The 23,050-nt window shown below is 35.6% G+C and overlaps 2 protein-coding genes across 6 annotated transcripts in view; both read left to right on the top strand.

Annotated features, from left to right (window-relative positions):
• The window catches only part of LOC128635151 (C4b-binding protein alpha chain), a 31,724-nt gene extending 25,164 nt beyond the window's left edge, over window positions 1-6,560 (top strand). For all 4 annotated transcript variants that reach the window (XM_053686488.1, XM_053686485.1, XM_053686486.1 and 1 more), the window contains 3 exons: window positions 741-788; window positions 2,646-2,700; window positions 4,572-6,560. In XM_053686488.1, the coding sequence (XP_053542463.1) occupies window positions 741-788; window positions 2,646-2,700; window positions 4,572-4,629 (161 nt within the window). In that variant the 3' untranslated portion in view covers window positions 4,630-6,560. The remainder of the gene's footprint in view (window positions 1-740; window positions 789-2,645; window positions 2,701-4,571) is intronic.
• A 6,019-nt stretch (window positions 6,561-12,579) lies between these two features.
• On the top strand, window positions 12,580-23,050 carry LOC108261841 (C4b-binding protein alpha chain). 2 transcript variants are annotated; one of them, XM_053686385.1, is made up of 15 exons: window positions 12,580-12,756; window positions 13,410-13,527; window positions 16,057-16,245; window positions 16,584-16,683; window positions 16,814-16,887; window positions 16,983-17,162; window positions 17,273-17,449; window positions 18,241-18,429; window positions 18,911-19,010; window positions 19,141-19,214; window positions 19,308-19,487; window positions 19,598-19,774; window positions 21,482-21,526; window positions 21,752-21,814; window positions 22,629-23,050. In XM_053686385.1, exons 2-15 carry the CDS (start codon window positions 13,458-13,460, stop codon window positions 22,652-22,654), a joined length of 1,644 nt encoding a protein of 547 aa, XP_053542360.1. In that variant the 5' UTR covers window positions 12,580-12,756; window positions 13,410-13,457; the 3' UTR covers window positions 22,655-23,050. The 2 variants fall into 2 exon arrangements, with proteins under 2 accessions (XP_053542360.1, XP_053542361.1); XM_053686386.1 differs by lacking the exon at window positions 12,580-12,756 and having other exon boundaries at window positions 13,302-13,527.

The raw sequence follows: 23,050 nt of genomic DNA, 5'->3' as shown, positions 1-23,050 counted from the left end.
GTGTCTTAACCTTAACATTAAGGATTTTAAGTATTAAATCTTTTTATTATTATTAAATATTAAATCTCCTTACAGAAATCTTCACCAGATCAATTATACATTTGTCATTGTTAAATACCAGCGTGATTTAATCCGTTCTGTAACGTGAATGAGGTGTTGCTGTAGAAGAAATAACATTAGAAGAAGCTCATTGCAGCTAGAACTACTGTCAGAGCTGCTGTTTATACAAGAACAAACACCACCTTCTGACCAATCAGAATGGAGAATTCAAGTGTTCTGTTATAAAAATGCACTGTCAGAAACAGTAAGAAATAAAATATTGTGTGTATATAAAAAAAAAAGATCTGTAAATAATAGAGTAAATGTACAATAATTTATCAGACACTCAAAGATGTGTACAAGTGCTAGATCATTAAGAGATTTAAAAATTAGTAATCTAATATTGCTCATGTAAACGGCTGTAAAATAGTCAAATGAATATAATCACATTAACAAAGGAATTTATAGTATATTGCATTATAAATATATTAGTGTGGAGTTTTATTCCAGCTGCTTGTGTAGGTTTAACACTCACAACAGTGGCAACACTGAATACTTGAACTGTGAACTATTTTATATTTTGACTGTTTGATTTTTTTTTTCCATGTGTTTGTATCCACATTATTGCCTACAGACTAAATGTAAAAGGTTTCATTTAATGAAACTAAAATCTAATAATTTAAATTAATATTCATTTGCAGGTCCAGTTCCTTGGATTAGGATCATTTTAATTGTTCTAGGAGTCCTGGGTAAGTATGTGCTCTCTCTCTCTCTCTCTCTCTCTCTCTCTCTCTCTCTCTCTCTCTCTCTCTCCCCCTCTCTTGCTCGCTTTCTCTCTCTCTCTCACATACTCAAACCAGTCCACCATGTCACAGAGATCACACTTTTGTCCCACATTCTGATGTTTGATTAAGTAAAGCTCTTGACCTGTATCTGCATGATTTTATGCACTGGATTAGGGCTGAAACTAACGATTATAATTGTTATATTATATAATTATTGTATTATAATTGATATAATTTCATTATCGATTAGTTGGACAAGTATTTAAATTTTTTTTGATTAATCGGATGGGGATGGGGCAAGCTTTCAGTACCATTTATTTTTTGTTTGTTTAAAGTAAAATCCACAAACTGAGTGTTACAAATATAAACTTCAGACTAAAACTTTACACAACTGTTTGTCCAAAACAGAAAAGAACCCAATACACACACACACACACACACACACAAGAATATATACTATTAATGTAGGACTGTAGTTTAATTGGGTGCTTTTTGTGCATCCATAAAAATAATGCATAAATACTATAAAATAAATGTTTTTTATATATAAACGGAAGTGATCTCTCTCTCTCTCTCATATATATAAATTTATTTTATAGTATTTATGCATTATCTTTTTATTAATGCACAAAAAGCACCCAATTAAACTACAGTCCTAAATGAAAAATAAAAACTCACTTTCACTGCACCGTGTGGTTTCCGTTCCTCACTGCCTTTAGGAATATTATTTTACTTGTGTTTACTTTTGATCGTAGTGTTTTAATGAGACATTACAGATCTTACCCGCGCTCCCACTCTGTATCACTGCGTCTGCACCACACGTGAGGAGCAACGCAGCCTCGTTACTAACACATCACTTTTCCGTTATAATAAATTACAGAAGTTACACTGCAAGCGTGCAAATACAGCATATAATGACAGTAAACTTAAATTAAACTAAACCTTTTAAGCAACTTGCACCAGTTTCCCCTGCCCCTTACACACAGTGGAGCATTTTGGATATAAACATAAGTTTGTCCTCGTGCATGAGTTTGATCTCCGCAGTGTTTAAAATGCCCCCCTCTGCCTTAGAGGACTTGGAGGTTACACACTTTTTCCTCAGTTACTTGACGATTTCTCCTCCGTCTGATGGAGACTGAGGTCATGTTGGGAATAAAACCTAACGCAGAAAGACAGAAAGTAAACTGAAGTCATTATCGGTGACTCTGGGTGTTTGCTAATGCTAGCGTGCGTATGATGTCATGCACCGTGGTGGCTTATAGTTTTGGTTAGTAAAAAAAAACCGCTAGTGATATATTTGAGATATTACCTTTCTAAAATCCACACACTAGACAGTAGAGTTCATAGTGCATAGTGTAAGTGTACAGTACGTCATTTGGGACACAACTTTAGTATTTACTCTCTGAAAGGTGATTTCTGAACAGACGTAATGTAATGAGTAAATCTCCCCCACACTGCGTGTAGAAAAAAACTAATCCATAATGAGATTCGTTGACAACGATTTTCATAATCGATTATCGATTAGTTGTTGCAGCTCTACACTGGATAAGTGCATTAATGAGTCGTTGTACAGGTGTTCCTATTAAATGAACTAATCTGGCACACCAAATGAATTTAGAATCCCTAAAAGGGTGGGAAAAAGAGCAATAAGTTAGGTTTTTATTTACTTTTATGTGTACTCTCCCCCTAAAAAACTGCTTTGTGAAACTGACTATTGTTAAAATTGCTATGGAAATAATTTTAATTGAATAGTAATGTAAATACTAAAGCTATTATTTTCACCTACAATCTTAGTCATGTTTTTTTTTCCATTTTGTATAGTTTGTGCTCTTGTTTGTGTTGGTTGCTACTGCTGGAAGAAAAAGAAACATATAAAGTAAGTGCGATTTTCTTAAAAAATGAAAGCTTGAGTAAAAATCATATGACATGCTCACTGTTTTTGTGTTTTTTTTAATCTGGCATGAGCACTAACCTGATTTTATGCACTTATGTTCTTTGTTCTTTTCCAAAACATGCACACACCATGCTTCGTGGCACGTGAAGAACACTAAATACAGTTCCCTTCACTAATATTGGCACCGTTGCTAAATATGAGCAAAGAAGGCTGTAAAAAATTGTCTTTATTGTTTAACCATTTGATCTTTTGTTCAAAAAATTCATACAAATACTCTGAGACTCCCATGAGAGCTCATGTATATCAAGTAATTGCAAACAAAACCCAAGTTTATTTAAAAAAAAAAAAAAAAAACCTTTGTTAAATATAGGTGTGCAACAATTTCTGGCACCCCTATGAATTCATATGAGAATAATATATTTTAAGTATATTCCCATTGATATTTTACTTTTTCTTAGTACACCTGGGTGACTAGGAACAGGAAATTGTTCAACCATGACTTCCTGTTTCACAACGGTATAAATATGAGGGCGCACACAGGCCAAATTCCCTTAGTCATTCATAACAATGGGTAAGACCAAGGAATATAGCTGTGATGTGCGGCACAAAGTTGTTGAGCTTCACAGTATAGGAAGTGTCTATAAGAAAATAGCACAAGCATTGAAAATGCCCGTTTCCACCATCAGGGCAATAATTAAAAAGTTCCAGTCAACTGGAAATGTTATGAATCAACCTGGAATTGGACGTGTGTCTATATTGTCTCAACACACTGTGAAAAGGACGGTTCAAGTGGTGAAAAAATCTCCAAGGATCACAGCTGGAGAATTGCAGAAGGTAGTTGCATCTTGGGTTCAGAAAGTCTCCAAAACTACAATCCGAAGTCATCTACATCACCACAAGTTGTTTGGAAGGGTTTCAAGAAAAAAGCCTCTACTCTCAACTCAAGCATCTTCAGTTTGCCGACACTACTGGAACTTCAAATGGGATCAGGTTCTATGGTCAGATGAAACAAGAATAGAGCTTTTTGGTAATAAACACCAGAGGTGGTTTTGGTGCACACAGAGAGGTAGCCATATGGAAAAGTACCTCATGCCCACGGTTAAATATGGTGGAGGCTCTTTAATGTTTTGGGGGTGTTTTTCTGCTAGAAGACCTGGACATTTTGTTAGGATACATGGCATCATGGACTCTATCAAATATCAACAGATATTAAATGAAAACCTGCCAGAAAGCTCTGCCAGTCTCTGCCAGAAAGCTTAAAATGGTCCGTGGTTGGATCTTCCAGCAAGACAATGATCCAAAACATACATCAAAACGAACACAAAAATGGTTTACTGACCACAAAATCAAGGTCCTGCCATGGCCATCCCAGTCCCCTGAGTTGCAACCCATAGAAAACCCCACAGGTGAACTGAAGAGGAGAGTCCACCAGCGTGGAGCTCTAAATTAGAAGGATCTGGAGAAATTCTGTATGGTCTTCTATCCCTTGCCATGTAAAACTTCGAGCTGTTATCTTGGCAAAGTGAGGTAGCACAAAGTATTGACTGAAAGGGTGCCAATAATAGTTGCACACCTATATTTAACAAAGATATTTTTTTGGATAAACCTTTTTGTTTGGAATTGTTTGATATCCATGAGAGTAGACTATTTTTGTGCATTTTTGTGCATTCACAAAAGATCAAATGGTTCAACAATGAAGACATTTTTTTTTTTTTTTTTTACAGCTTTCTTTGCTCATATTTACCAAGGGTGCCAATATTAGTGAAGGGCACTGTACATCTAAATAAACAACACTTATCAGCATGATCACATTGGTGTAGTTTTTATCAACTTAATTTGCCTTTCTGTTCCAGAACGATTCAACTTGATTCCAAACCCGAAGACGATTCTCTAGTTCTCCACCATTTATAGACCAGAGGAATCTTCACCCAAAAACATGTACTGACTGACTGAGACCCATACACATCCCAGAGTCTCTCCAGCAACCTAATTTGATCAAGATTGATGCCAGCTTACCGGCAAGAAGGGGAGAAACAGCAAAGCTCAGTGTTCTCCTCTTGGATTATACAAGCAATTACTTTTTCATGTTGCCTTGCCTGATCTTGTCTGTGATCATTTTCGTCGCATTGAGGAATTATCGGAAGTTGTGCATTATTTTCCTTTGGGACTGAGTCACAGAACATCAGTGCTTCTCACGAGCTCCCGGACTGAGGCGTGTTACCGGTGAGGCCGTTCCGACATATACATTCACTCACGTTACCCTGGACCTTTACTGACAATTCAAACGCACTCACACAGTTTTGTACATTGTGTATAATTTGCTGTTCTCTGTATTTTCTTTAACTTTTTGTATAATACACTTTGGATTTTGGCAGAGTTACTGGTAGCAAGGTTTTTCTTTCTGGAGTGTATATATATCAAACAAAACTTAAAAGGGGGGGTAAAGCCAAGCTTTTTACACATTTATTAGTAGGTTTGAATTGTGTGTAGTGTCAGACATATGAGTCCATGTGAATGATCTGTTAGTATTAAAAAAAAAAAAAAAAAAGCATCCAGTAAGCAAGTGCGTTAATATAAACCTGTGATTTGCCGTAACAGCTGGTACTAAGGTTAGAGCTACTGTTATAGGCAATTAATCAATGCCTTCTGAACTATCCAAATCAAGAATTAAATGGTCATGTGATTTGATGTAATATACAGCTATATCTGCTTTATTGTATTAGAGTGCTGCAGAGATGACACATTTTTGTAGGTCAGCCCAGAAGTTAGCATCACCCTGGTTCCCTTGACAAAAAGCCAATATAATTTTTCCACTGGCTTTTAGATTATTGCAGAAAATAATCTCTATGACCAACAAAAGTTTACAATTCTTACACGTTTTGTTCATCAAGATAATCATCACAAATTTCATTTGAATCAAATTTTATGAATTTTGAAGTTTAAATAGAATCGCCAGAAGTAAAAGTTAAAGTTATGCTACAAACAAACTACACCACAGTAGCATGACTTCATCACCACCACTAAGCTTCCGACAACTTTCAATATTTTTTTTTAAAGCACTAAAATTGGAAAATACTTTAAATCGATAAATGTACAAGTCGGAAAGTTTGTGTTGGAATAGTTTGCAAGAGCACGATATAAACATTGTAGTAGAGGCTGTAGTAGTTGAGTTTTCCTGTTCGGCTTGATGACCTTTAATATCCCCGACAACCTCTGTAGTCCCATTTAGCCACTTTTTCAAGACGCGTAAAACTAAAAAATCATGAGTGGGCTATTACAGATGTATTTTATTTTGTAGAATATAACATGACAACATCTTCAGCTTGTGTTAACCATAAATCTTATTTAAGGCATTTAAACAAAAACCCATTTTAAAAATTCATTGACTTTGAGACGATGGAACCTGAAGTGCAAAAACACGAACTTATTTCCAGGTGTTAGGACTCGTTCCTGCTGCACTCTATGATATAGTAGCATAACATTGACCTTGTGACCATTGTATGTTTAGTTACACAAGGAGTGTTTTTTTTTCTTTCTTTCTTTTCCCTCCCTCTGTGAATTCTTTTTGTATCTACATTCAAAGAAAGCCAAAAATTGCTTTTACATCACTTCAATATCATCAAGCTGATCTCAATTGTTGAGTGTGGCAAATAACATTATATTAGAATGAATGACCGGATAGAAACTTTTGTATCGAATGTCTGAGTGGTTCACTTCAGGACTGGGCTGTAATTAATAATGATGAATTATTTAAAAAGTATTGCTTTGCTGTTACATTGCACTATTAATAAAATTTCACTGTAAAAAAAAACAAAAATAAAAACAGTAGTTTAAAAATAAAAGTTTGTGCTGATATTACTTTGACATTTTCTTCAGTACATTTGGTCTTTATATTTGTCTTTTTTTTCCTTCAAGTGTCTTTGTGGTTAAAAAACGAAACAAAAACATAACGCATCATAAGAGAAACAGTTGACCTGTTCTGGTATGACCAGCAGGGTAAGTAGATTTATGCTGCCTGATATAAGACACAAACAGTATGGATGGGAATGACTCCTTCTTGTTACTAATATTCAACCAGTTGTTCTTGAGATATTGTGATAACGAGAATCTCTGAGAGATGGCTACACGGACAGTCAAACGGATCGACTGCAAAAATCTTAGATAAGCAGAAACTGGGACTTGAGTTCCTGAACATGCAAGTAAAAGTAACATCTCTGTAACATTACACCAATGGGATGCTTCCATAAATAAAATTTTTTTAAAAACATGCGCAGAATAAAAAAAATAGTTAACACAAAAAAAGAGTTTTAAAATATTTTTTTTAATACCAGTAACCTTAGTGTACACTACTTTTTTTCTTGTCCCATCTTGTTGACCATTATTTTGCATGCCATATACGGTGGGGGAAATAAGTATTGGACGCGTCAACATTTTTTTCAGTAAATATATTTCCAGTGAGGTTATTCACATGACATTTTCACCAGACTTTGGTATTAACTCAAGAAATCAACACACACAAAGAAATCCGAACATTAAAGTCCATAAATAAAGTTATGTGTAATAAAGTGAAATGATACAGGAAAAAAGTATTGAACACGCTAAGAAAAAGCAGTTCTCCAAGGCAAGGTAAGGCAAGGAACCAGCTGAAATCCGTAAGTAATTACACCTCCTTATCTGTGCAAATTAATATAAACTGGGTTAGTAAATTGATTGATATAAAGGCTTTTCGTTACCAAGGTGTCACACAAGAAACATTCACTTTATTTATGGACTTTAATGTTGCGAAATCTTTATATTTCTAGATTTTTTGAGTTAATAGGGATGTCTGGTGAAAATTGAATGTGAATAGTCTCATTGGAAATATATTGACTGAAAAAACTTTTGATGCGTCCAATACTTATTTCCCCCACAGTATAGTATTAAGTTAATTTTTTTTGTATGTTTAAATTGTAATATATCATTTAATGGTGAAAACATTCTCTTTTTTTTTAACCCATGTACCACAGAGCTGTTCAAGACCGATTTCACTAAAGGCTCATGGATTTTATTTAAAGACAGTAATGGCAACAAAGCCCCAGAGATTGGGACACTGAAAAGAACAGTTAACCCGTTTGTTAGTCAAGAGAAAGACATCCCTGATGCTGTTAAGTTGTTCAAAGCACTTAGTAAGTCTGAAACCGCCAGCTATTTTATGTCCATGACAATGCTGTTGAGGAGGCTGAAAAATAAATGCCAGGGAACATCTCTGCAATTCCAGTGACCATGAGGCACCACTCATATCGTTTGTCCATATTTGGTTCTGCATACATATATCTGCACAATAATACTGAATAAACAGATTGAGAATAAACTATTTTTTTAAAGCAGGTACATAAGCAGACTATGTAAAGAAAGGGAAGGGGCGAGGAATTATGTTAATATCGGAGAGTTCACAGCACCTGCACAGATCTGTCTAGAGTTACCTGTCCATTGGCTCACATCATTTTATTGAGGAGAAAAAAAAAATTCTTTTGGCATATTTTTGTGAGATAAATCACACAAGCACATCATGCAGCAGAGTACCAGTGCCACCCGGAAGTGCTTTTTTTCCACTTATACCACAACACGTTTCTTAAATCTGTTTATTTTAGTCTTAGTTTATGTGACCCATCCACAAATCCCTGCATGAGCTGTTACACTAAAGAAAGAAACACACAATGTTCAGTGGCACGTGAATCACAATAAAACCTTCTAACTATAGGAGGTTTTTTTTTTCTTCTTTAATTCTTGGAAATGTTTTTTGTTCTACTGGATGGTATGTTGAGCACTAACGTGGAAAGGACTCTCTGCAGCTGTTTAATATGAGGAAGTTGTATGTAGTATGATTAGTGAAAGGAACTTATTGTTCAAGACTGCACTCTAATTTGTAAAATTGGTTAACAGGAGATTACAGCAGACCAAGCCCTTTGTCTGAAATTTCTTCTGAAGTTTCTGTGGTCACTCTAAATAACCACATCTAGCTTTAAAGGACACATTTCACCCTGTGAGCTTTAAAGCACTCTGTAACAGATAACTATGTCTAATTATTAACAAAAGCTCTTTCAACACTGGAATACTTTTTACACTACGTTAAGAAGTTGGAATGCTTTTTCTTTGAATAAAACAAGTTTATTGTTTCGCAACAAACAAAATGGCCTTTATTTACCGGTAGTGCCTTATTTTTGTGGTATGTTTCCTGTTGCACCTTTCATACTACAGTGTGGTACAAATGAGTCACTGACTGGTGGTTATGTAAACAAAACTCTCATTTGTTTAAATAAAAAAAGCTTACTAAATAGAAGTTGATGTATTTTCTGATGAAGAGAGCTTTAAAAAAATATGTATGTGCAGTTTTACAGTGTAGACATGTAAGTCTTGGTCTTTTAAAACTAATACACTACAGAAACACGGTGTAACCCTTTTTATTTACAGTTAACAGCAATCTCTTTTAGACATTGAATAGGCTATGAGAAGGTTTTAGAGTCTGTGCTGCACATATTGCAATTCAAAACACTATATTGTTCAAATTGTACATACTGTATTTAGTACATTCTTTAAAAAGATATGCTAATGCTTGCATGATTCATATATTACTTGTATTATTATTATTCTATCTTCTTACAATATAAAATGTCATCAAATTCAGTGTAAATACATCTTATGAATGAAAAAACAATATTCTGAACAGCCTTATTGTCTTTATGCAGACAAAAATAAGGATACAGCTGAAATCTTTAGGAAATATCAGTCTAGGGCAAAGGTCTTGTCTTGATAGTGTATAAAAAATATATGAAACGCCTATAAATGCTAGTCACTTCCTGTTGATCAGTCATGCGGGGTGTGGCAATGGTTCCAGAGAACTTGGCTATGACTTTGATAAGAGTAAGGCACTGGTATGCCACTGTAAACATAATTTTTTAGCTTAACAGTCAATGTATAAGGTGTGCTTTTAATTAATTAATTTTTTTAATGCTCTTAATATCAAGTCAGAAATGTTAGTGAACATTAGGCTGTTCATGCCTGTGTTATAGGCTAAATTTGGTTTCTTTGAGTAAGAAGCTCCTATAATAAAATGTTTATGACTATTATCATAACCCTATAATGTCAAATCGTTGAAAAGTCTAATTCTACTAAGGCAGTAAGCTAAAAGATATAGTAAGTATGTAAGAAATAATACAAGAACCGGTGCAGGTGGAGGGCCATTACCCTTAAGTTGATTGTTTTCCTATAGCAGCATGTCCTGATACATTTTATTCCACTTATACCACAGCAACATGCCAACTATGATTTTTTTTATTTATTTATCTGTTTTTAGTTACATTTAATTTTGACAAGGCAACTTAGTCCCTGTTATCAGTTACATTATAGTAGTTGTTCTCATACCAGAATCTTTTAAATTTAATACAAAAAAATGACAAAAAAAAATAAACAAGCAAAAACACAGCTTATCCTGTTACTGAGAAACCATGATGCAAAAAAACTTATGGACTATTACAAAGAACTGACACTGAAGACTCTTTCCATAAATATTAAATAAATGTCTCCTTACAGAAAGCTTCACCAAGTCAACTGTTATATGTTTTTCCTATTAAATGTATCAGTACATTTTTAAAAATTATTTTTTCATTTATTATTCTCATTACATAAATGTCTGTGACTTAGCTCTTACTATAGAAACAATACTGTATTAGAAAAACATTAACCTTTTACTTGCAGCAGAAACCACTTTCAGAGATTCCGTTATAGAAAATTTAATAAACACTTTCTGCAATAAATATATTGTTTATATGGTTATAGCAACATGCCCCATTGTAGTATTAATTATTCAAGAAATATGGAATAGATGAAAGGACAAACTTTTTTGCACCTCCAAGAATATATGCATCCAGGGGCCAGATTATTATCTACCTTGTAGTTGCATGCACTGTCCATTTTTATCAGGTAAACCTGATAAAATCATATGGCTGCACCTTCTGTTGCTTTATTCAATATGTCAAACCTCCTCTAACTCATCCATCAATGACTGACCATTATAGAACTACTGGTGACTAGAGCATATTTGGGTGGAAGGTTTCTCTTCACAGCAGTGATGCAAGGGGGTGTGTGTGGCATTTGTATGACTCAGTCAAGCTCAGCAGCATTGCTGGAAATTTTTAAAGTTTGTGTAAACTTCCTTTTCAGTTTATTAGACACACCTTACATTGTAAGTATACTATGTGTACAGTTAGAGACTGTAGCTTATCTTTTTGCTCATCAATTTGTATTGAAGGGGGGAAAAATTACCCTGAAAGACTTGCTTATCAATATGCATAATCAATATGTGATCTTCAACGGTGTGAAATGCTTACTTTATGATTAAATTCCTAATTGACTATTTTTGGTCTATTTTCCGTAATGCTTTTTCCTACATTACCCACAATGTCAATATATGACCCACTGCTAGTGGAGGCAGTGGGAACTCATGTCTATTTAAAGAAAGCAATGCAGCAGCGTTTTATTCCTTTGCCCTGTCCAACTCTCTCATCTCATCATCTGTACACTCTGCTTAATCAGATCAGCTTCCATAGCTTCAAAGTTGTGATACTGACATCACCGCCATTGTGCTCATCATCTCGTAGAGCCATGAGACACCATAACTATGTCGTATAGCTGCATTGAGTACTAGAACTTTCAGTCCAGTGTTTGCGTCTCCACTACTTCTATACTGTATTTCTCATTAATATGACAATATAATATGACATCGAATGTTGTCGGAATGCTGAGTGAGAAAGTTTGTGAAAGCCCTTGCAGTTTTGTTTTGTTTTCGGGGCGGGGGACAGCAAAAACGGACCTTTTATCCGTTATGTTTGAAAAGCGCTCTCCTATTAAACTCCATTGTAACAGTGATAGCAGTAACAATGTGACGTCAGTGTGGAACAAACCTCTAACTTCTCACAGGAACAATAGACATACAACCATGGAACACATCAAATATTTCAATATGAACATAGTAGGGCCTATAATATGCTGGGCATCAAAGGAGCCAGTGAACAAAAGGGCCTGAAGTCAGCCACGGAGGCAGCGGGCGTTGCTTCAAGATGTCTATGGATCAGGAGAGGAGAGCCATGGGTGGGGTAGTGCTACCTGGACACAAGTCGGGGCTTGATCAACCCTGGTTCGCCTGGGCAAGGCTGTCTGATGTTAAACCCAAAACACCCGATGACCCCAGGAAACATCATTGATGATATGTCCAGGTGCGTCACATGCTGATATGTTAGAATTTAATGTGTTTCAGGGTGGACTTTTCCATTATACATCTTATTTTCCCTTCATGGCAGTCTCTCAGTGTCTCACCACAGAATCATTTCTTAGTGAGAAAAGTGTTGAAGAGATGAACTACAGTCTTTCTACAAAATATCTAATAAAAATAAAAGACAAAAGAGACGGTATAATGTAGGTATATAATGTTGTGATACTGACATCACCGCCATTGTGCTCATCATCTCGTAGAGCCATGAGACACCATAACTATGTCGTATAGCTGCATTGAGTACTAGAACTTTCAGTCCAGTGTATGCGTCTAGACTACTTCTATACTGTATTTCTCATTAATATGACAATATAATATGACATCGAATGTTGTCGGAATGCTGAGTGAGAAAGTTTGTGAAAGCCCTTGCAGTTTTGTTTTGTTTTCGGGGCGGGGGACAGCAAAAACGGACCTTTTATCCGTTATGTTTGAAAAGCGCTCTCCTGTTAAACTCCATTGTAACAGCGATAGCAGTAACAATGTGACGTCAGTGTGGAACAAACCTGTATGCTGTATGCTTTTGCAACAGCATAAAAAAATGTATGACTGAGACTCTTATCTCCACACAGGGTCATTGTTTGTAGAGGCTGTGAAACCTGTAACGATTAAGGTCCTGACTAATACTTCCCACCTCCTGACTCAGGTGCAGCTCTGACTATATTTCCTACATTTCTCAAAGTCTTACTACGCCGTGTAACAGTTCAGCTGAGCTCTTCGGATTAAGCGGAAAGGTAAGATACAAAGCAGGTCGTTTGCTTGTTTTTTTTTGTTTGTTTCCTGAATGAGCGAGATATGCGCGTGCACGCTGCACCTGTTTAGCGGTGTTAGCCATCACTAATTTAGACTTTATAAACACGGACAAATCTCTGTTTATCCCTGGTTAGACAACTCGGATATTTCTTTCTTTCTTTCTTTTTACCCCTTACAGTTTCTTTGCCCCTTAGGACATTACAAGCTTTAACTTTAAAGGCGTCCCCTTTTATACCTGGTTTTATTTCTCTTCAGTTTAGCAATAAATAAAGCCATGTTTTGTTGTTGTTGTTTTGTATTGTTTTGTTTTGTTTTGTTTTGTTTTGTTTGTGTGTGTGTGTGTTTTATGGAATCCATGTTAGTTAAGTAGCTGAACCTTTTTATATGATCTAATAGTGGATTTTATTTTGTCAGCTGAAAGCACTAGCTAGTTATAAACCTGAGAGTTATCTAAGACCAAGTCCATACGGTTAATATTAAACCTGTATATATAATACCCATGGTAAAACCGTGTGTGTGTGTGTGTGTGTGCCAGTGTGTGCCAGCCAGCAATTGTTTGGGGTTTGGAACAGCTGAACCGAGTAAGCTAGCTAACCGTTGTTGTTGTTGTTGTTGTTTTTAAATATACATTCAGGCGACCAAACAACGTTATTTATCCTCCTACTGGTTTAAAAAGAAAAAGATGCGCGAGACGGCGTGGTCCAGGTTGATTATCTTCATCACATGTCTAATGAAAGTCGCAGAAATCCAAGGTGAGATCTGATTATTACCATATTTTTATTAAAACCCACATTGAAACCCACATTCTTTACTGTAAACTATCAACTTTACTATAGTCCTCTAAATGTCTTTCAAGCTTTTCTTTAGGCTCATTTTCAGTTTATAGACAGCTGTTCGTTTGTAGGTTTATACAACTGGGGTAGAGACAGATATTACAAACATGCACATAAAAATACATACAGTTCACTAGTTTTTAAGAATATTTGTCATTTTGAAGTCTGTTAATCCTGTTGGTTAGAAAGTGTTTTGCATGTTTTTTTTCTTGTTGAGAGAGAGAGAGAGAGAGAGAGAGAGAGAGAGAGAGAAACAGGTTAAGGTTTATAGCTGTTATAATGTAAGTGAGAAAAGGAGCATGTTTTTTGTTTTTTGGGCATTAAACATAACTGTAAATAATTTTTTAAAAAACCATCTTGTCTCATAAAGCAAATGTGATAATTGGACAATTGCAGTGGTATAAGAGGAATGCAGTGCTTCAGGACTTTCTGTTGTAGGAAAATAAAACTTTGAGCTGCTAACCCCGCGTTTTTTTATTCTACACACATCTGAGGTCAAGGATCACTTTGCATTAGGGACTGACACAGTTTAGGTTGATATTTCCATGCAATGGATTTTCAATTGCAGAATTTCTAACATGGATAACATTTAGTCAAAGAGAAAGATAGAAAGATTTCTGTGTCATTTCAGAAATTCATCTTCTCGTATTTCCGGACAAAACCTGCTTGAAAATGACGATACTGAACACGTGCTCATTCAACATTTCTTTGGAAACCAGCCACAATAGGGATGGTGTTGCGTGATGTTCTGTAATCAGTCAGCAAACCAAACAGTTCAGTACATCAACTTCCTTATGTAAAAGCCCTTGTTTGCATTTACGTTTATTTGTTTAGTGGACACCACCGAGGTGTCGGAATGTTGAGGTAGGGGGGTGCTGTTCCAGACAATGTCTTGTACATGAGCATCAAGGCCTTGGGTTTGATGCGAGCATCTACAGGAAGCCAGTGGAGGGAGATGAAGAGGGGTGTGACATGGGTTCGTGTGGGCTGGTTGAAGACGAGGCGTGCTGATGCATTCTAATCATCTGAAGGGGTTTGATGGAGCTGGCTGGGAGGCCTGGGGGTTTCAAAAGTCCATTTTTTAGATAACAAGAGCCTGGACTAGTAGCTGTGTAGCCTGTTCAGTGAGCTAGGTTCTAATTTTCTTGATGCTGTACAGAATGAACCTACAGGGCCGTGCAGTTGTTGAATTGTGGTCTGTTGTCAAAGTTCAAAAGTTCAAGTTGTCATTGAAAGTTTCCCCAAGGTTTCTGGCTGTCCTGGTTGGCTTGAGTGTGGTTGAACCAAGCTGTAAGGTGAAGTTGTGGTTCACTGAGAGGCAGGCGGGTATGACAAGAAGCTCAGTTTTTGCCAAGTCGAGCTTTAGGTGGTGTTCCCTCATCCGTCCTAGCTGTTTAAATAGGCTGCAAAAAATCTGCTGTTAATCACAGATGAATTTTCTTTTAAGGCACCTCAGTAGGAAACAGTAGGGTTTAATGTTTGTAAATGTATCATGTTTACGTATATGATTATATAATATGTACATATGAGGTGCAGTCATGGATCTTTATCAGCTTATTAGTCCTTTGAGTAACAGGTGTATGTGTGTACAAGAAGCACTAGAGTCTGACCTGGGTATGGTCACATGTTATTACATAATTTCAACACAACATAATACAAGCATGCCAGATATGCCTTTATTCCTTTTATCTTGATAATATTTCAGTGTTTTTTTAAAAATATTTTTTAATTTTTTATTTGAACTAAGGCTTTGTTCAGGATTTAAAGTACATTTCACCTACATTTATAAATGAAGACTTCATAACCCATAAAAACATAGCCCTAAATAAACTTCACATAACTGCCTACAGGTGAGGCTGGAAAATGCTGTGGCTTTCTACAAATAATGGTCTTAAATAGCTTTATTTAAATTATAATAATAATAACAGAGCACTATGTAATGTCCTCTTAATCAGCTTTACTGTCTTTTTTTTCTCCTCTTCCATTTACTTCACTTTCCTTAGATTTTGGCAGCTCACACAAGAAATCTCAGTGTTCTTTTCATCTTTCTTCAACTCTTTATATTGTGCGTGCTAGTTAGCTCCCTGTCATGTGACAAGAGAGCACAGTGAAAGGGAGTGATTGACTGCTAAAATTAACCAATCTAAAATCTGCAATAAAGTTAAGAATGTAAAGATGAAGTTTAATTGGTTATGTAACGTTGGATGTAAAGTTGGACCAGTCACTGTATTGGCTCACAGCAGGCACATACTGTGCAGTAATTAGCGAACGTTTTGTAGAGAAATTAAAACAGGTCGCACCATAACAATTATTTGCACTCGCACAAATGCTCCCAAATATTTTGGATTATATGATTATATTGTTAAATGGCCAGTTAGAGATTTTTCCCAGGCTGTTTAATCTGTATTAATGCTATTTTAATTGTACTATACTTACTATATTCTACAGCACAATGTGAGAGACCTGATGTTGGGGAAAACATGGTTATGATCAGTGACTTGGGCCAGCAGACATTCCTAAATGGATCCACTGTAAAGTTCCAGTGTTCTACTGGCTATCGGCCTGTGGATTCATCAGTTCCCCGTACAATCACCTGTGTTGGGACCGAGTGGACCAATCTGGAACTTAACTGCACAAGTAATTCTTCTTACAGACATTTTCTCATTCCTCACAACTTCTCAAGTTTTCTCCCAGAATGTCTGTGTACCTGAAGTTTTTGAAATTTGTGGTCATTTTCTTCCTTCGTGTTTAGAGTTGAATTAAATAATTAATTTATCTTTGTTAGCTTCTTTGTTCTGGTTTTATTTTTTGGGAAATGGAATTACAAATGCATAGCTTATGAGTAAAGAATAAAGATCCCATCTTACAGTTGTAGTCATATAATTATTTTACAAAATATAAAGATATGTATTTATTTTCTATAGCGTGGTGATGTAAGAATTGTGTTCAGTCTTGTAATATTTGTACACTTTTAGAAAAGACCTGTGGATCTCTTCCTGAATTTTCCAATGGGAAGTATACTTATCCAAGTGGAATTCTGTTTGGTGCGACAGCCGTCGCACAATGTGATGAAGGGTAAATTCATTCTGACATTTTGTTTTTTAAGTCTTTTTCGTGTAAATTACATCATGTTTATGTGCATATTTAAATGCATGAAAGGCTACATATTTTAAACGTGTATTTAGAAGCTGTTGTCTATTTGTAGATATTTGCTTGTTGGAGAAAAAAATAGAAATTGTCGTGACGATGGATGGGATGGGAGAGAGCCTGTGTGTGAAGGTATTGAAAGATTTTCTGTTATAAAACTAAAGGAAAAAAACATTACAAGCTGTTTGAAACAGCATGTTTAAACAAATTGTTTTCTTTTTTTTTAGTGGTGAAATGTTCACCACCTCTCGCTATACAGAATGGAACGTTTGATCCCATGGACGAATCCTATGAGTATAATCAAGCAGTCACATACTCTTGTACTGGAAGTTACACTCTTATTGGAGAATCAGTTGTAACCTGTTCTGATAATGGAACCTTTCATCCTTCTCCTCCGAAGTGTTTATGTGAGTTACACTGGAGGTTTTTATTTTCAGTTAAGAATCAGTATTTTCTCTGAAATCTTTTATTCAATATTTTTAGCATTCAAGTTTCTGTTCTTTCTTTGCTTTTCTAGTGGTAGAGTGTGAGACACCTAACATTAAAAACGCTGTTCGAGTTGAAGGAAAATCACCACCCTACGGATATAAAAATGTCGTCCAATACAAATGTAATGAAGGGCACATAATGAATGGAACTGGTCACCTGGTCTGTGAAGAAAACGGATGGAATCCACCTCCCCCCGAGTGCATCCGTAAGATTAATCACTGTTTTATAATCTTGAGATTCTGACTTGACAAAGTGAGGGTTACTCTGTGGTCAAAATTACGTGATTATAAACTTTTCATAACTAGGATCTTCATTCTAAACTGTAAGGGGAAGAATACAAATGATATTAAATCCAACAAACAGGTTTAAAGTGAAGGATCTTGAGCAAGACCCTTAACCCTTATTTGCTCATCAGTTTGTCACTTTGGATAAAAGTGTTTGTCAATGAGTAAATGTATTCTGGAAAATATGCTCCCACTGATCCAAGAGTCTAATTACTTTACACCAGTCTCACCAATGTTTGGTTTGTACAAATGAGTTCTACAATAGCTTTTGAATCTAATTAGTATTTTTTTTTACACTTACACACATTACTCTTGTGTCTCTTTTAATGTAATCACATGTTCTGGAATGGTGCGTGTCCCACTGGTATATTGTGAAATGGCAAATTAGAGGTTTTTCCCCAAGCTGTTTCAACTGTATTAATGGCATATTTTATTTTACTATACATAATATGAATATGGTGAAGTTTAATTGGTTATGTAACGTTGGATAGAAAGATGGACCGGTCACTGTATCGGCTCACAGCAGGTACATACGGTGCAGTAATTGGTGAACGTTTTGTAGAGAAGTTAAAACGGGTCACACCACAACAATTATTTGCACTCGCACAAATGCTCCCAAATATATTTTAAGGTTGCAATTAGAGATTTTTCCCAGGCTGTTTCATCTGTATTAATGCTATTTTAATTGTACTATACATACTATATTCTACAGCACAATGTAAGAGACCTGATGTTGGGGAAAACATGGTTATGATCAGTGACTTGGGCCAGCAGACATTCCTAAATGGATCCACTGTAAAGTTCCAGTGTTCTACTGGCTATCGGCCTGTGGATTCATCAGTTCCCGGTACAATCACCTGTGTTGGGACCGAGTGGACCAATCTGGAACTTAACTGCACAAGTAATTCTTCTTACAGACATTTTCTCATTCCTCACAACTTCTCAAGTTTTCTCCCAGAATGTCTGTGTACCTGAAGTTTTTGTTAATTATGGTAATTTTCTTCTTTCATGTTTAGAGTTGAATTAAATAATTAATTTATTTTTGTTAGCTTCTTTGTTCTGGTTTTATTTCATGGGAAATGGCATTACAAATGCATAGCTGATGATTAAAGTGCAAGCCACATAAAACAAAACTTGCACATAATTTCTAAATGGACAAATGGCCTAAACTTAAAAAAAAAAAAAAAAAAAAAAAACGCATGTAAAAGATGCATCTGTATAAAGGGTGGCAGATATTAATAGTGGGACTCACGACTACATGAGAATAAAGATCCCATCTTACAGTTGTAGTCATATAATTATTTTACAAAATATGTATTTATTTTCTGTAGCGTGGTGATGTAAGAATTGTGTTCAGTCTTGTAATATTTGTACACTTTTAGAAAAGACCTGTGGATCTCTTCCTGAATTTCCCAATGGGAAGTATACTTATCCAAGTGGAATTCTGTTTGGTGCGACAGCCGTCGCACAATGTGATGAAGGGTAAATTCATTCTGACATTTTGTTTTTTAAGTCTTTTTCGTGTAAATTACATCATGTTTATGTGCATATTTAAATGCATGAAAGGCTACATATTTTAAACGTGTATTTAGAAGCTGTTGTCTATTTGTAGATATTTGCTTGTTGGAGAAAAAAATAGAAATTGTCGTGACGATGGATGGGATGGGAGAGAGCCTGTGTGTGAAGGTATTGAAAGATTTTCTGTTAAAACTAAAGGAAAAAAACATTACAAGCTGTTTGAAACAGCATGTTTAAACAAATTGTTTTCTTTTTTTTTAGTGGTGAAATGTTCACCACCTCTCGCTATACAGAATGGAACGTTTGATCCCATGGACGAATCCTATGAGTATAATCAAGCAGTCACATACTCTTGTACTGGAAGTTACACTCTTATTGGAGAATCAGTTGTAACCTGTTCTGATAATGGAACCTTTCATCCTTCTCCTCCGAAGTGTTTATGTGAGTTACACTGGAGGTTTTTATTTTCAGTTAAGAATCAATATTTTCTCTGAAATCTTTTATTCAATATTTTTAGCATTCAAGTTTCTGTTCTTTCTTTGCTTTTCTAGTGGTAGAGTGTGAGACACCTAACATTAAAAACGCTGTTCGAGTTGAAGGAAAATCACCACCCTACGGATATAAAAATGTCGTCCAATACAAATGTAATGAAGGGCACATAATGAATGGAACTGGTCACCTGGTCTGTGAAGAAAACGGATGGAATCCACCTCCCCCCGAGTGCATCCGTAAGATTAATCACTGTTTTATAATCTTGAGATTCTGACTTGACAAAGTGAGGGTTACTCTGTGGTCAAAATTACGTGATTATAAACTTTTCATAACTAGGATCTTCATGTCCATAATGGATTTGTGCTTAGATTGCAAGTAACAGGTTGCATTGTAGTAAAAATGTAATAATCTTAGCACAAACGATAGTTTTAGATGTAAAGATGTAATGTTTTCGAACCAGTTTTCTTCTTGTTTACTCAAGCTAGACAGCTGTGGCAATTAGTCATATCTGGTGGCATACTTATTTGTTTTTTTCTATACTTGTTTTATTTATTTTTTATTTCTGGCAAGTGTTTTTTTTTTTTATTATACTTACTTTACATCCATTGAAATGATATACTTTATGTATTCTGTATGAACATACAGTTAAATGTGTTCCATGCAATCATAATATTTATTATTGCAAGCTAGACTAAGCATTTTCTTGCCACATATATAATTAAAGGTTGTGCCTAGTACGATACAAATACTTATCACGCGACCCTGACAAGTCTTACTTGGTCATTGATAATTTGTACACAACATTTACATTTTGAGAGTTATATAGTTGTATGATGGAGTTTCATACCACTATACTGCAACCATTTTTTGCTGTTGGTCACATATAAAGCCTCTTGTCCTTGTTGTAATTATTACTCACTTAACAGCACTGGGTATGTGTAATGTTTAACAAGATTGCAGAGGAATCTTGGTTCACTCCTATAGGGCATTTTAAGTTTGTGCATGTGGTCTTCCCTCTTTAGTTCAAATCAGTTTTTCACTAGGGGTTTAATCTGTGGGACTGAGCTGGTCATTGCAAAACACCACTGATTCTTATTTATTTATTTATTTTGAACCATTTCTGTATTGTTTGCATGTTTAATCATCTTGCTAAAAGCTTTACCTGAACCTCCTTGTAGAGGCAACCAGGTTATGGGCTGAAATGTCCTGGTACTTGCCATGAATCTTCACAAGGGCCCCTGATCCACAAGCCACAAAATAGCTGTCACTGACTGTTCAAAGTGTCACTGATCGACCTCCATATTATATACAGTCCCCTTTGGTTGTCAAACTGATACCGACTGTAATTGTGACCAAAAAGTTTAATTCTGGTCTCATATGAACACACAATGTTAATTGCAGTTTCACTGATGCATGGTGAAATTCAGGCATTGCATTTAGTGAGGTTTTCTCAAGAAGGGCTTCTTTCTTGCAACATTTCCAGACCGCTTGTTGTGAAACTGGTGTACCAGTTGGTTTTTTGAAACTTGTCAAGCACAACCGTCAACTAAAGCATGCCATTCTAAAACACAGATCTTATGGCCCTTTTTTCTTCCCCTCCTTTGCCATCCTTTACCAACTATGTGGGGACACTGTGCTTATGGGTCCAATTCCTGACAACTGTCCAAAAGTTTCAGGCATCAACTTTTTTGTTTTGTTTTGTTATGGCCCTAATTGTGCTTAAACGATAATGCATTTATGAGCTCCGCATCACTTGCAATTCATCTTTACGTGTGAGGCAGTGTGTGTGTGTGTGTGTGTGTGTGTGTGCGCGTGCGTTTACAATTGTATAATTCTGCAGCTTTCTTACAATTTTGCGAACAGAATTGGCATGCACAAAAGAAGCTAGTTAGAAAGGCATGTTGTATGCGATAGTCCTTATGTTGTGCTTCTTTTTCTTCTAGTTGATCGAATTCAAGGTCCAACCACTACATCTCCACCATCAGACAGTAAGTGATACCGTTGTTCTTTCCTGAAATTAGTCATTTCAACGCTAAATGATTGGCAAATGTAGCTTTTTGTGAATTTTTAAATCTTAAAAATTCCAAAAACGGACTCATAATTAATCTTTCTAAATATTTAGCAGTATGTTTTGAAATTAAAGCTATCATATTTCTTGTTAACCTCTTAGAGACTAAACTCATTTTGACTGAGCAACTGTGTCTTATTCACAGGCAACCGTGTGAAGCCCAGCATAATAACAATAGTTGCTGTTGTATCCATTGTTGTCCTTCTAGGTAAGTGTACAGTCACGTTTGTATGATTTCACCTGGAAAATTAAAGCTGTTGTCTTAATTTATTTAAGCAGTCACTATAGAGGATTTCGATCATTACCAACCCAGTGTCATTGTAAGGTTAACCACAGATCTGTAGCATGTATTGTTGTCAAAATATAAAAGTGCTTCAGCCTAGACCAACAACGAAATTCTAAAAGCATGATTAAATTGATGGCCCTTGTTAGCTCCAAACACAAGCAAAAATGCACTGAAATATTGGGAAGTGCTGTTCTTGTGGAATTACATTTTTGTTGTAGGTCTGGAAGCATTTTAACACATGAATAAGTGCTGTACATGGATAGATACATAGATGGATATTTGAACAGATGGACAGACAGGTACATAGGTAGGCTAAACGTACCTGAAAATTGTCAAAGTAAGAAACTGAGAACATAACCATAACCAAACATCTTCTGACCAGTCAGATTTGAGAATTTGAGAAACAGCAATGCAGTATAACACATTTGAACAGATCAAGTTTAACTTGTAAAACTTTTGGGAGTAAATGTTGGTAAAACCTGGAAAGGCTTTACCAGAACAAATAAGTAAGCAAATATTTAATGTCAAGGATTATACATATCTGAATATCTCTATGGGTAGGTGTGAGTTGTCTGCGTCTCACACACACAAAGAAGATGCATTGCCTGTTATAACACCTCCGATTGTCTTTGTTGCCAGTAACTGGAATGCAACCTGTTTATTTACAGCACTGCCTAGAAGCATGCATGTCACAATGTTAACATCTTACTTTGTCCTATTTTTTCTTTCTTTCTAGGACCAAAGAACTATCATTTGGACTGATGCCAAACTGTTTGGATAAAGACTGAGGAACTCTTATATAAGTGATATCCATCGATGTTCAAAGTCTCGAAGTTTAGAGTATTTTTCCTGATTTTCATAGGTTAAGAACAAATTTGCACTTTGATCTAGATTTTCATAAGGTGTCATCATTTTGTCCTTAAGGATATTGAGTGTCTGTACAAATTTGAACTGCAATTACTAATTTATAAAGATCAGATGTACGAGTGTGTTTTAAGTTAAGTTATTTTGTATTATTTGTGATCATCAAAATTAGTGTTACCTATTTCACAGTTTTAACTGCCCAAGTTTAAGTGAATACTTACCTTGTAGTCCTGCCAGAGTCACTGCCTTCTGTAAAAAGTTCGATACAAAATAAATGTAAATTTTTTAACAGGA

Source organism: Ictalurus punctatus, chromosome 15 (genome assembly GCF_001660625.3).
Source record: "Ictalurus punctatus breed USDA103 chromosome 15, Coco_2.0, whole genome shotgun sequence".
Taxonomy (NCBI): Eukaryota; Metazoa; Chordata; class Actinopteri; order Siluriformes; family Ictaluridae; genus Ictalurus; species Ictalurus punctatus.
This window is presented reverse-complemented; position numbering and strand designations above follow the sequence as displayed.

What these genes read in the sequence shown, in the direction of transcription:
- LOC108261841 (XM_053686385.1), top strand. Translation starts at nt 13,458, where the DNA reads ATGCGCGAGACGGCGTGGTCCAGGTTGATTATCTTCATCACATGTCTA. An exon ending in GTCGCACAATGTGATGAAGG is followed by an intron (nt 19,011 to 19,140) that starts GTAAATTCATTC and finishes GTCTATTTGTAG; the next exon opens with ATATTTGCTTGTTGGAGAAA. An exon ending in ACCTCCCCCCGAGTGCATCC is followed by an intron (nt 19,775 to 21,481) that starts GTAAGATTAATC and finishes TTTTTCTTCTAG; the next exon opens with TTGATCGAATTCAAGGTCCA.